The following is a 14,162-nucleotide window of genomic DNA, read 5'->3' as shown; positions in this document are numbered from 1 at the left end:
TCCAAAGTTTTCCGGTCAGTCCCCACAGACACCTGGGTATTTAATTTCTGTTTGATAGACAGTGCGAACTAAAGACTGATTTGGCCAGCAGTTTATTCCCGAGTCATCCCTGGCAAGGAAGGTCACTTTATGTAGACTAGATAAATTGCCTTACAAACAGCCTGCAGATCACTGGCTGGAAATCTGTGGCTACATCCATCAATTCCCAACCCCTATTTGTCTTTACAACTAAGCATTACTCTTACCACCACCACCTAAATCTTTTCCTCTAAGGCAATGGGCAGGAGTTGGGAAGCAGTGTCGTGGCAAAACCAAGTCAAACCAAACCAGTGAACGATGGGAAGCTGAAGATGGAATACCTTTGAGGAGGGGAAGCTTCCTTCCCTGGTCTGGAGGTGTGCAGCACCTCGGGTGTAGCTTGTACCGGCAGCCCCCTTCAAGGTGCTGCAGGGGAGTGCAGCTGAACAGCCTGGAGCACGGCTCTCCCTGTGACTCCCTGAGACTGAGCAGCTGTCCTGGGACTGGATGTGGAGCAAAGCTGCAAGGGAATAAGAGGGAAGACAGAAAGCAGCTACTTCCCATTTTCTACAGGTTTTAACGAGCATTTGTATTTTTGTCTTATACCAGCAGATGTGAAACCCAGCCTGTCTGTCTTTAGGACAATTTGGCTTTCTCAGGAAGCAAATCAACGCTTTCTCTTCTCAACAGCCATTTTTATTGCTTTTGACAATACACCATTGGAGGGCAAAAGAAATAATTTTCTGCCATTCTTTAGCTTCTTTCTTCATTAGAGTAAGTAAATTCCCCGGGACTATTGATAAAAGGTAAATGGTTAACTTTGCATCCAAGCTGACAATGCAAGCAAAGAGTTGGAAATTCCCCAAAGCAGGCTACTCCTGTAAGAATAGCACCACAAAACTGTCCAAGTAACCACTCTATGGAATAATTAACTAACATTTGCATGGAAGACAAGTTCTTACAGCCATTGCTAACGAGATTGAAAGTCTGTGTCTCAAGATGACATAGCAGAGGCTCAGGCCTGAAAGTGTCAGCAACGTTTAGTTCAAGCCAACAATAATCAACAAAAATCTTTGCACTCGTTCCAACGGGCTTTGGCTGAAGTCCCTCACACACACACACGCATGCACGCACACACATAAATCTTTCAAAACAGCCAGAAACAGTCTTGAATCACGCTTTCAACTCCCAGCTCCTGCCACAGTCCAGCCTTCTTCTACAAAATAAATATACACGGGTTTAACAATGAAGAATATTTACTTTCCTTCATTTGATACATTCTGTAAAGTGCTATGTTGCTAAATTATACTCAGTTAAAATGATATATTGCTCTAGTATTTTAAATACTATAAATATAGAATGAGCTCTGTGCAACTTCACTTGCAAGTTTTATTCTTTTTTTAGTAGATCTACTAAATTTAGTAATCAAAATAGCCTCCAATAGTACTCCATGAAAAACTAGTAAGAAGTTATAAATAAAAATCACATCCTTCAAAGATATCCTACGCACTTCTTCTGTCCACATTGCATGGATAAGTGTAATGTTCCTGCGAGCATATGGAGTGAAGAAAAATAAGGAAGCTGAAAACTACCTAGCAATAAAATGCAAAACCATACAAGTTAATGCTACATATCCTCCCATAAACAATCTGTTTTCTACACTTAATCTTGGTGCATACAACCCAGTTCTTCTATTTTTTGCCCCATTAAAAAACTCTTCCAGGAAGAACATCTTGCAAGATATGGGTTGATTCATCTTCATCTTGCTCCTTTTTACTGCAAAGTGGAAAAGATTCTTGTACAAACTGCCTACACATTGGACATTGCTGGAAATACTTAATGCAGCCATCACACAAGCACGCGTGCCTGCAGGGTAGGAGTACCCAGTTCACTGAGCCATTCTGGCAAACAACACAGTCTTTACTGTTTTCTTCATGCAATTCTGGTTCATCTTCAGCCAGTCCGGCCTTTTCTAGCAAGCTTCTGTCAGTGCTGCTCTCACCAGGGGACGTATCGCTTGAAGATGGTGCAGTACTATTTGCAGACATGAAGAGCTGCTAAAATACACATATACACAAACATTTAGAGGTCAACAAACTCTCCCCTGATACCTGAACACACGCACACGACGCAAGTTCCACTGGGTCAGGTTCACTGGTTGCCACCGGGTCAAATAATGCCAGGTTCACTCTTTGCATGAGTCCTGACAGTTGCCTTCAGTTAAAAGTTATTTCAGAAGCATAAAATTACACCAAACACTGTGAAAGTGTTAAGGGTAAGTCATCAAATCTCAGCTGACTCAAATCAATGTACATGCATGAACTGTAACAGAACTGCCTGGGTACTGAGCAGCTCAGGTTCCCGTATATCATTCTTTATGCCTAGAGGGATGCTTCCATCCACTCCTACCAAAAACATATCCACCAAGCTGTCAAATCTGCTTCACTCAACCCATTCCACTCTTGCTTGTATTACAGTCCCTTACTTCTTTTTCTCTTCTCTTACGTGAAGCACCAATTCTTCTGGGCATGATCTCTTAATAAAGCCAATAAGCTACCAAGACACCCACAGAGAGCACACTACACAGGGACACGAAATGCAGCTGCACAGTCATTTCTGTTCACTTTAAGCAGTGTTTTTACAATGGCAACCACACGTGAAAAGAAAGTTTGAGGGGATCAACAGGGAAGTTTACCAGGATCAATTATGCCAGCTAAAAATGGCCAGGACGAACATTTATTTGGACAAATTATTTCTGAATGGATGCTAATCAAATCAATTAATTTAATTTGGTCCAATATCTACCTTATCAATACCATGTTATTTTTATTATCACAGTAATAAATAGAATAGAACATAGAATAACGTCAGCAACTGCCTGACAAACAGGTCAAAGATGGTCCTACAACACGCATAGATATGGGAAACTGGAATGGAATAATGAGAACATTGGTTTAACTTATAAAAATATGTGCTAGGCAGACTCCAAACCCTTGTGTGTGTATTGCAGTACAAAGAAATGAAAAAAAAAGTTTCTTCTGAGGCTTCCCCAGTTGAAGGGCAGTACAGGAGAAAGGGCTGCTCTGAGAGACTAGCAAGGAGGTAACAAATGAGAGGAAACATTCGGCATCTAGTTAATGTCTTACTATTGCTTTAATAAGTGGACAGAACCTAGGCCTCTAGACTAGAATCAAGTAATTTGTCTGGGAAATCTTGAATATTTTCATATAAAATACTTCTGTACAGTAACTCTGGCTGGAAGTACTTAACTGATAAAATAATTTAAACTATTATCCAGTTCTTTGCATGACAATAAAAGCCTTATACTAATTTAGGCTCTTGAAAGCCTACACAAGCTAAACTTAACAGTGTTGCTCAAATGAAACAAGACTCAGTATGTGGCCTACCTTCAGATCATGGTATTGACCTTGAGCTAGAAGTAGATACTGGTATAATATTCTGCAGGAAAGTCTGTAGCTCTCATCAGGAATGTGAATTACAGCCACCATTGAAATCTAACAGAAAAAAAAAAAAAAGTGCTATGTTTAGTGAGTTTACTTTTCCTTACAAGATTCATATAGAACAGTTTGCTTGAAGGATTGCATACTTCATTACAACCTCTGACCAGCTGCTTATTTCCTTAGACTATAAGGACTTCAATGGTGTTGACTTCAAGCTCGGATCAAAAAAATATGCCGGACAAGGTAAAAAAGAGGATGCGGCACAAGAGAGTGCTCTGTGGGGCTTCAGCTTTCTGCCCTGGTTCTCCACGGAGCCCTTCTATGGCCACTTTACAGCAGAGACCTGCTCCAACTGCTCTCACCTAACTCAATTAGGTCCCAAACCAAAAAGGCACCTAAACACACGCAGTCCTCCTGGAGGTAGGGCTTGCTTACACCGTCATGGATGTGCCTGGGAGAGGCCACCTGCATAACGATTTCAACCAGAAGTAGCAGCTCCATCATGCCCCTCTCCACTCTGCTAACTCATGGAGAGCTCCTCCTAGTCGGGAGAGAAGCCGACAGACTGTGAGGAGTTTCCTACAGCAACCGTGTCCCGAGGCAGCACATGCACTGACGTCCCATGCAACGTCTGCAGCCACATCCCGGGCTGTCTTCAACACAAGAAATGACCCAGTCAGCTCAAGTTTGACTGCAGAATTACAGGGGAACACATAAAATGCAAAGTCTTCTCAACTTTCTCCCACTTCCCTCACAATCTTTCAGACCACAGGTTTTAGGCTCCAAAAAGCATTTAGAAGTGTCGTTGACTGGCTTGTAAACCGAGCAGGCAAAAGACAAATTTCGCTGGAAAGGATTATGAAAGGACCCCATGGGCTGACTTTAGAGTCATTTTTCTGAAAATAAAAGCACTCTAAGTTTGCATGCTGTGTCTAATACCCCTTGCCCTGCCCAAATTACGTAATGGGCTCTAAAAAGCAAGGAAAAAAAAGAAAGTGAAATTCAATATTATTGTAGTTCCCAGAAGCTGTCAAAAAAGAAATGAAATATAGAAGAAAGCTGTTCTGCTCAAAAAAAAAAAAAAATTTTAAAGGCAAATCAGACTTACACTTCAAAATCCACACATAGCTAATTACATGCAGAGTTTAAATATATATGTACCTATACATATGTATTTATACTGAGTTTACTATTCTTTGGCAATAAGGCATTTTTTTCAAAATCACAATGCCTCAAAAAAAAAAAAAAAAGCGAAACACAAAAAACCCCACACCACTATGAGCTTTGTTTTGGATCCTGAAAGCCATTAAATCTCCATTAAAATGACAGTTTTTGTGTTTTGCTAATAAGAGTTTAAAAGTCAACGGTTCTCAGTGTATTTGTATTAGGTCATCTCATCATAAGTCCTTTCTCAATGACGACACAAATCCTCAATTCATAGTTTGTTCACACACCTAGGCAACTTTTTAACTGTGAGGGGGACCAGTTCCTAACACAAGCTGCTGGATCTTCAAGCTACTGTCTCCTCTGTTATACTGTTCTGTATGTAGTACAGAAACATATACTCTGACCTAGTAGAATTGCTATGCTGCTTGATTATAGGATTCCTTCCCCTTGAGCACCAGGTATTTTCTCTCTTTGTAAATACTTGTACACCATAATCAAGTTACTTCTCAGTCTTCTGTTTCACACACGGGCCTGAGATCTAAGCTGTCTTCCACTTTAGCCCTGCCAGTCTTCATATAATTTCTGTAACTTGTATACAGACATGCTAATTTTCTGGAGCTAGGGGAAAATTATGGTACAAAGCCAAATAGGTATGATCTGGCCACAAATATAGTTAGGATAAAAATTAGACCCCCCAGAAAAGAGATACTGGAACATCATCCATAGTGGTGGATGCATACACACACAAAAAAAGAATTCAAGTTGGAACTTGATGGACTGATGCGAGAACAATGCGGTAATAGCACACCAGCCACAGTGGCAAAGATCCCTTTCCACGCTATATTTATATTTTACAATCTTGTTTCAACAACAACAGATGCAATTCTGACATTTGTCTGGCAAGGAGTTCAGGTGGAGTTATTCCTTTGACCGTATTAACAGATTCTAGTTGTGTTCCTTTTCTCCAAAGCCAGAGGAAAAATACCTCCCCCACTCTCCTTCTATCCCTTTTTTCTACGTTAAGGAACAAAAGAGGCGTTACAAATTCACATTCAGATAAGAAATTTAAAGTCACTTTATATTAAACTAATCTAAGCTCTAAACATACATAGATGTACTAATCTGGGAAATAGCTGGGGGGCAGAAATCTTGAGTGGGGAAGTGCTGAGATCAAGTGACGAGAAGCCAAGGACAGGTATCACTTGGAAAGGGAACAGATTTCTTAGGCACTGGTGTGATCACAATTTCCAGATGAATGTATGGAAAAGTGTTCAGTGGATTTAGGCAATTTGCTTCCAAGTTCATTTGTATTCTTGTCCAAGCACTCAGTGCTATCAGATTATCAACCAAATGAAGATGGGAGATAAAAGTATGTCCCAAATTGTTCCAAAAAGAATCAGTCAACTCAAGAGTTTAGAAGGGATATTGAACTGCATGTGACAAGGTTGAAGTTACTTTAACTGTAAGAGATCAGGAGACCTTTTTGGAGAGCTGAGGATCTCATATCAGTCTACTGCAAGAGCTTCACACCTTCCTGTAAATGACTTGGAGCTGGCTACTGTGAGACATCATGTCCTGCATTACACAGACTCAGGCCTGTTGCAGAAAAGTAATTTCTATGTTCCTAACAGTCAAGTCAGCAATCAGCTCAAGTATGTGCCAGACACTTAAAAAAAAAAAAAAAAATCCTCCTACCTTGCCAACAGCAATTCAAAAGACCATATCAGCCCAAGAGCTCCACCCCAGGTTTATGTGACCAGAAAAATCAGAGTAATAGCTTACTAACCTACCATAGCCCTAGTTCCTCTGACCACAGGGCTTACCACAGAGACCTTCGCAGATACGAGCTTTGTGAAAATCATAACCATCTTTTGAATGGCACATATAAATTTTAGATATTATCCTTGCTCTTCTGCCATGCTCCCCTGGCGTCATCAGTGAGAAAGTTAGGGACCAAATTCTACGGGACAGGGAAAGGAAGCTGTTTTATTCAAGCCTGTCTCCTGAAACATTCAGACCTTAAGTACAGTGACCCTGAAATATATTCTTAAATTACTTACAACATCATAGATTTCTCTGTCTTCTTCATCAGCTAACGTCAACAATGCTATCAACGGATAGCGAGATCTAGGCACTGGGCCAAAATCGACAACTTGAGCATCTTCTGGTAATTGACAATATTTTTCTTCCTTGTCATTTTTTTTAATGCTTTGTATGTGTCAAGGAAAACAATCAGTGTCGCTGCAATTGTAGACAAATGTGACGTTTGCATAAAGAATATTTGTCATCATATTTGTTCATATTGTGCCAAGAACTGCCGAATGTTCACAAGTCTCAACACTTCTTGTGCCAATAAATTAGCATATTTTGTCAAAACAATTTTAAAAAAGGATACAAGTACTGTTGTCGATAGAGGTATTCACTGTACAGAGCATCCTCTAATGCCTGAGGGGTCTTTATTCTGAAGCAGTAAACATGTTTCTGCAACGCTTCGTGGAGTTTTTGAACACTGCAGCCCCAGTAGCACGTAAGAATACAGTCTTCCAGACAATCAGGTGTCAACGTTATACCCTCTTGTAGAAAGAAGATAAGGATTTCATTAACTCGCTCATGTGCAGGAATTCTGGAATTGCTAAGTGTAGGTTCTTAAAGGGCAGAAAACAACTTCAGTGTCCCAGATTTTTATCATTATAATCTAATCTTCTAAGAATTTAGACTAGGTTTAGTGCTTATGCAAGTCAGTGGGGATGAGGAAGTGGGTGTGAGGAGATTAAGCTGACAAAAGTAGCACATGCATTTTAGGAAGGGTAAATTTTAACTTCTGGTAACATTTGACACACTCCCTGGCAGATCCAAGAGCACAACCCCTAGACCAAAGTCCATTCCCTTCTTAAATAATGGTATTACTTGGATCATTGGCCTACAACACTCTCTGTGGTCTCAAAGAATAAGGCCCTCCTGATCACACAGAGGGAGGACAAAAAGAGGATCTACGCACTCCACTTCTTTTCTAAAAATCAAGTACCCAGCCCATTAACTTCTAAACACTTCCTGCACAAACAGGAGCACAACTCTTGGAAACTCCCACCAAAAAGCCCTCAGACCTCCTGATAAATCCAAGTTACCTGAAGACTAACTTGTTGGTTTGGGTTTTTTACGTTGAGGGAGGGGTAAAACTGCTGCAGCCCTTTTCTTATTCACTTGCAGGCTCCACATCTGTGTTGGCAGATGTTCAGCCTTGCTGACTACTCCCCAATAACACAGAAGGCCATGAATTTCACTTCCTATGCAGGGACTTCAAGGATGTTAAGAACTACCTAAACTCTCATCCAAATAGATATTTAAATTCAGTTTCCACTGAAGCACAGATAGAAAGGGAAATTTAAAAAAAAGTATTTATTTTTTTGGAAGTAGTGCAATTCCAAACACTGCTGGAGATCTGGACATAACTTTAAGTGAGTGGCATATATGCTATAATGAATTCTACAGAATTCTACAGTTCTGTAAAGTTTACAAAAACGTCCATAGTAGCTAGTGATCTGCAAATGTTTTTGTTACTTAAAAACCTGTTATAGCAGGAAGCATTTAATTGATAAGAATGAAACTGTACTTAAATATCCAAACATTTCACTTTTAAAAACACCACATTTATAAGCTGTGTAAAAATTATTTCTGTTGTGATGATGAGAGGAAGCAGGTTTCCGAGGAATTTTGATAAAGGAGAAGGGTGGCAGCAAGAAAACAGAAAATATTAAGATCAGGAACCCACACTGACAAAAATCAAGTACATCAGAACTCCACTGACTTGTTACTGAAGCTGTAGCAGGATGAGGGATTTCTAACCCAAAAGGATTCTTCACTTGTCTCATTTGCTTTTTCAAGACTCTTGTGCTGGATTCTGTTTCTTCTGAGTTTCTCAGAATAACAGGAACACCCAACCCAAACCTATGAGACATGAAACAAGAAGAACAAGTGGGTTAAGTGTTAGCGTTGACACATTTGCATTTGTCTTCAGCTCCAAATAGCAAGCAGCACAACAAATAGAGCTAGCTTAGCTTTGCAGAGTATCTGCTAGGATGCATGAATAATACAGCCTGCCAGTCTGACTCCAACTTTTCGTGGCAGAAGGTAGGAGTCTTCACAGCGATACAGAAAAATCTATACAGGGGGAATACTTTACTCCTGCTTTTCCAGAAAGAGAATAAAATTAACGAGAATGGTCAATGCCCTCTAGTGGTAAATGGTTAGCCAGAGCTTTCTCCCAACTGACATTCTGCACATCCCGTCACAGGACAAAAAAAAAAAACCAAACCACCAACCCTGCTTGCAAAGATGGAACAGTCTTAATGGACTGGGTGCTCAAAAGGAAGACCTTAGAATAAATCATTCGGCCCTAAGATATTTCTAGCGGTAGCTACAGCCAACAAGATGTTTTTATGGGAGAACAAGATCCCGATTTCTCATGTGAACCTCAATTACAATAATATGCTGATAATAAATCAGGAGCTGTAAAGCCCCTGCTTTGAGCCAAAAATCAAGTGCAAAACGGTCAAGACTTTGAAGCAAAGCTGAGACTCTAAGACCCCTTCAAAGCCAAAACTAAGATGCTAACCCAAGTGATATCCTGACCCTAAAAGGATAACAAAGCTAAGGTTTAAAAGTTTAAACACCCTATGAACCAAAATAAAAATCAAAAGAAAGTGAGGAAGAGCATTTGAGATTATTTCTGACACCAATTAAAAACCTCGAGATCTTCATATTGCCTGGGGCTTTTAAAAGACCCATTACAGAAGATCAGGATCTACAAAAGCTCTGCAACAGACTTCCTCTTACACTTGGCTAAAAATAATTCACTTTTTAAGGTGATAGCAATAACTTTCAATAACCAAAAGCTGATTAGAGAAACTGTCCCAGATATGCAATCAGAAGACTACTTGAGAGACTGAAGACATTTTCTTAACTGCATTAATCCAGCCCTGCCTCATTAGTAAGGTAACGGGGAGAGGCTGTGGGAATCTTTTGTTAATGCATTTTAGAACACAGTTATTAATTAGCTCAGGCTGTACTTTCCTGAATTTTTGCTTTTGCCGCTGCCACCTGTACTGCTGAAGTGATGGTCTGGGTAACGGCTTTGAATTTTGGTTCATGCAGTCATCAGCATATTGGGTGCTGGAAAACTCTGAATGGCAGAGTTTCCCTGCATCAATTGTTTCCATTTAGTACACTGAAATAGCAGCTGTTACAGTAAGATGGGTTTCCTATCAATAACTCAAGCTGAAAAGGGCACTACCAACTTGAATGTAATCAGTTTGAAAATTGCTAAAGTAATTTCGTGTACAATACAGCTCCAAGTGAAACAGACAATTTTGTGGCTTAACTGCTACTTTTTCCCTGGTTTTAAAATCTTTTCCAACTCTTGTGTGTCAAATGAAGAAGAAAAGCAGAGCTTTTACTGACATTGGCCTCCTTTCTATTGATTCATGCTGGAGGGGTGCCCTTTGTAAGACTAACAGGGAAAAACATCAGTCAAAAGTGATTTTCAAGTTGAGGAAACTACTTCAGGAAAAAAAAAATTCTCAAAGCCATTCTCAATAGCATCAACCTGTTCCTGGCAGTTTAACAAATATTTGCGTTTACCACCGAACATCTTGTGTGCCAGAGTGTCAAAGATAAGCCAAAGGGGAAAGAGGTTCAGCTGGTGGAATATACTCTATACTCATTACTCCAACTTTGATAAATGCCTTTGGTTTCTAGACTTTGATAGAAACATTTGCATTTCTTTGATGATGTAATATAGGGCGCTCAGCCATATTTAGTTTGTGTGCATGGAGAGTTAAATCTCTCTCTGATGCAAGTAAACACAGCCATGCTGACTTCACTGGGGCTGTAATGAAGTACACCAGTTAAACATCTTACTCACAAAGGAACCAGGTGCAGCAGCTGTTTCACTTACTCAATATCCCAAACTCAATGGAGCTAATCTCTCCAGACGCACACAAAGATGCCTCCTGTTTTATACCATCTGGCTGATTCCGAAGTTAAAATGTGTTCTTTGGAAACTTTCTTCGCTGGTCGAAAGCAACAGGATAATCACCATGAAAAGCAGCCATAGAAAAAACCTTCTAGTAGACTTTCTGGAGCAGCTGAAGGCAGAAAGGCCTTTCTGTTCAACAATAAGGTACAGTATTTCTGTAAATTTTAAGGTAGTATTCAGTGTATGAAGGATGAATAAAGACACAGTTTTTATTTTATGATCTAACAGTCTATCAGCCTAGATCGTCATCTGGTATAGGGGAAAATTCCTTTCTTCAGAACAGTGCTGGTTTAGAAAAGGCAAGAGTTTCCAAGGGTTTTGTTCATGAGTTAATTTCTCCAAAGATTTCAAAGAGGTGCTGAGCCTACAGTTCCTCCTAATACAAGCATTCATGACCCTGGAAGCCCAGAGAATTGCAAGGGCTCTGTGATCCCCTCAGGTTAAATTAAGGTGAAACAACACCAAACAACCAGTTAAAATGTTTTACTTGCCGTAGAGAACAATTTAAACTTGGAAAAGGATAATAAGCAATGTGGTCTTTTATAAATCTATAAGAAAGAAAAGAAATGAAAGGCAAAGAAAGGAGAGAGAAAGAGTAAAAAAATCTGGATCACCACCCCTGGATCCAGCGTTGTCTCATGTCAGGTAATCCTGGGTGGTGAGTGCACACAGATCCAGCTTCAATGGTGGGTGCACACACAGCAAAATTTCTGTTGCCTTTCTAAGTTCATCTCATTAGCTGATTAGCATACTAGATGAGGAGGGTCAGGTATTCCACAAATTTCTATGGCAGACGAGGAAAAAGGTGCAGCATGGGTTCCAGTTGAGTCGGTGGTCGTTGCCCAGCTTTGGTCGATCCCCTCTTACCAGTTCTTGTTACCACTTCTTGTTACCACTTCAGTGGCAAAGGTGGGAAGTCATTAGCACAGTGTCTGGCTTGCACAATAAAGTCACAAATGGCTACATGATGGAGCCAGTGATAAACATCTGGTTTCACTCAGTCCATGTCTCCCCCTCTGAGGCTCATCTAAGGAGTTTGTCAATGCAACTGCAAGGGAGTGGGGGGTGCATCCTTCAGTACACTCCCGCTTCTTGGCTGACATTCCTTAGCCTAATCCAAAGGCCACAGCTTGTCCTTGGGGTTTTCTGTGTTGATGAATGTTTGAGGCATTACTTCCTTCAGTTCCTTACAATCCCCAGCTAAAGAGATGATGCACAGGGCCATATTTAGCTAATCTAAATTCCACCTCATCCCTCTGCCCAGAGCATCTAATGGGCTGGCTCTAGAAAGCCACCTGTGCAGTAACCTACTGAGACTCTCTGAGCAGAGCCACAGGTATCCAGGGCTGGCCATAAAACCATGCGCTCATCAAATCAGTGCATGATTTTGCAAATGAAGACATTAACATTCCTAAGCAGTTGGTGGTTTTCAGGCTGACTGACACCATCATGAACACATCCATAAAACAAGCTGACAATTGATGCCGATATTGGAAAGAAAATGTCATTACAGCAACACATCAAGTAATACGTACTTGTGACACCATATGCATTTATAGTACTGTGTAGCAAATAAAGGCTCAAGTTGTTTTCATGAGCAAGTTCAACAGCACTTAAACTGTAACTGCAGCTGCAGCCGCTCTGAAATTGCTTGAAGGCTCTTGGTCATAAGGTCACAGTACAGCAGAGTTCAAGGGTAGCAGCAAATATCCCTGAGCAGCTGCCCACATACTCACATACTTGTATGTGCTGAGCTCCTGGCTACTGCTTCTACCTGACTAACAGCTAACAAACGAGTTTGAAGATAGTTTTTATGTATTTACATAAACTGCAATAACATCTAGTGCAGATGCACCTAGAATCTCTGATCCTGAAAAAAAAAAAATGCATCTGGACAGTCCTCTGCACAGCCTGTAGCTCAAAATGCATTCAATGGGCAGATGTAAGGATCTTCTGGCACACCTGTTTCAGACATTTTACAGCAGGGGAGTGCAAAGTGTTTATTACAAGCAGATAAATAATTATTAAAGTGATAAAGGATCGCTAGCTTGGGATATACACGCAGGAGATTTATTTGAATCACGATTTAGTACCATTTATTTTGTAAAGATAATATTTTTAAAGAACTGAAAGAGTAAAAAAGGAAAAGTGGAGAGAAGTGGATGGCAATATAATACTATCAGCGTGCACTGGGACAGAAAGAATTATGAAAAGGATTTCTACTGCCTCTCCAAGTAAATAGAGGTGGAGCTTCATCCAGCAGAAAGGCAACAAAAAGACCCGTCTAGCCTTCACTACCACTTACCCAGCACTAGGGGAGGCAGTGCAAAAGAAGAAAAATTTTCACAAAGCGTATCTGAAAGATCAAAAGATAGCTTCATTCACACCAAAGCAAGAGATGGCATATGTTTGAGCTAGTGGCAGCTAACAAAGTGATGCAAACAAGGGAAAGACTTTGCACTAAAGGAAAATTCAAGCAGAGTATTTATAAGCTGCCGAGAGAACAAGCAGCTACAGCTAAAACATCTGTAATTCAAAGAGACAAAGGATGGAAAACACTGAAACACAGAACTGCAAATATTAATGTTAAGCCAATGGGAGAAAATGCAATAACTCTAATTTATTTTCTCCAAAAGTGTGGTGTACCCACAATTCCTACATAAAATATTTTGATAGCTAATCAATGCTCTCCACTTGGTGAGTATCAGTATTTACATTTACAGAAACGCCTGAGTCAGCAGGAAAACAAACAGACCAGTGCTATGGACAGTCATTCAGGGACCTGTTTCTGAAAAAGGCAATAGTGACATCTTTGCCGAACCCTCTCAGACATAAGCAAGTGAGGGTCTTTCACTCATCACCCCTCTAGATACTTTAGCAGGTCAGCTGTTTAAGGCTTCTCCCCATCCCAGTCCCAGCACCCTGCTTGGTTCCCCTGAAACACCCCCTTCTGCTCTGAGCTTCAGCAGAACAGACTGGTGCCTCATCAGCGGTCCTGGGTAGTCTCACACCTCAGTAACAATTCTACCACAAAGCCTGGCAGATTTAGCTGCTACCTGCCCAAACACCAAGCACCTTACCCAGTACCTACTCATTTTATCTACTACCAAGATTTGAGATGTCCATCTCCAACAGTGCCAAACTCTGCCCTTGGAGCAGCCCTCCCTGACCCGCACCCCCTCACCGAGGGTCAGGTCGTCTTCCAGCCACACTGTTTTCTCCACAGCTTTCATCCTCGCCTTCTGCTAGAGCAGCCCCTCCTCCCCCACGGCCAGTGCTAGGCCTCCCCCCCATTCCTTTCTTCAACGCAGCCCCACTGCCAGGCCCCACACACCCAGCCGCGGCGCTGTCCCACCCCAGGGCCGCCCCACACCCCCGGAGCTCCCTCCCCAAGGGGTGCCAGCTCCCACTGCCCCCCTCCCCACGCCGTGCTTCCTCATTACACCACCAGACCTCCGCAGCCACGGCCCATCGCCCCACAC

At 41.2% G+C, this 14,162-nt stretch overlaps 1 protein-coding gene across 3 annotated transcripts; it reads right to left on the bottom strand.

Annotated features, from left to right (window-relative positions):
• Positions 1 to 696: 696 nt before the first annotated feature.
• Positions 697 to 13,471, bottom strand: CGRRF1 (cell growth regulator with ring finger domain 1). 3 transcript variants are annotated; one of them, XM_026849940.1, is made up of 6 exons: positions 13,372 to 13,471; positions 8,452 to 8,591; positions 7,042 to 7,219; positions 6,707 to 6,854; positions 3,426 to 3,533; positions 697 to 2,075 (listed from the first exon to the last, which is right to left on the bottom strand). In XM_026849940.1, exons 2-6 carry the CDS (start codon positions 8,513 to 8,515, stop codon positions 1,725 to 1,727), a joined length of 849 nt encoding a protein of 282 aa, XP_026705741.1. In that variant the 5' UTR covers positions 8,516 to 8,591; positions 13,372 to 13,471; the 3' UTR covers positions 697 to 1,724. The 3 variants fall into 3 exon arrangements, with proteins under 3 accessions (XP_026705741.1, XP_026705739.1, XP_026705740.1); XM_026849938.1 differs by lacking the exon at positions 13,372 to 13,471 and adding an exon at positions 11,295 to 11,335; XM_026849939.1 differs by lacking the exon at positions 13,372 to 13,471 and adding an exon at positions 11,295 to 11,335 and having other exon boundaries at positions 697 to 2,072.
• Positions 13,472 to 14,162: the final 691 nt, after the last annotated feature.

Source organism: Athene cunicularia, assembly GCF_003259725.1.
Source record: "Athene cunicularia isolate RWA chromosome 5 unlocalized genomic scaffold, athCun1 chr5_part1, whole genome shotgun sequence".
Lineage (NCBI taxonomy): Eukaryota > Metazoa > Chordata > Aves > Strigiformes > Strigidae > Athene > Athene cunicularia.
Note: the sequence above shows the minus strand (reverse complement) of the source record. Positions and strands in the feature narration are given on the sequence as shown.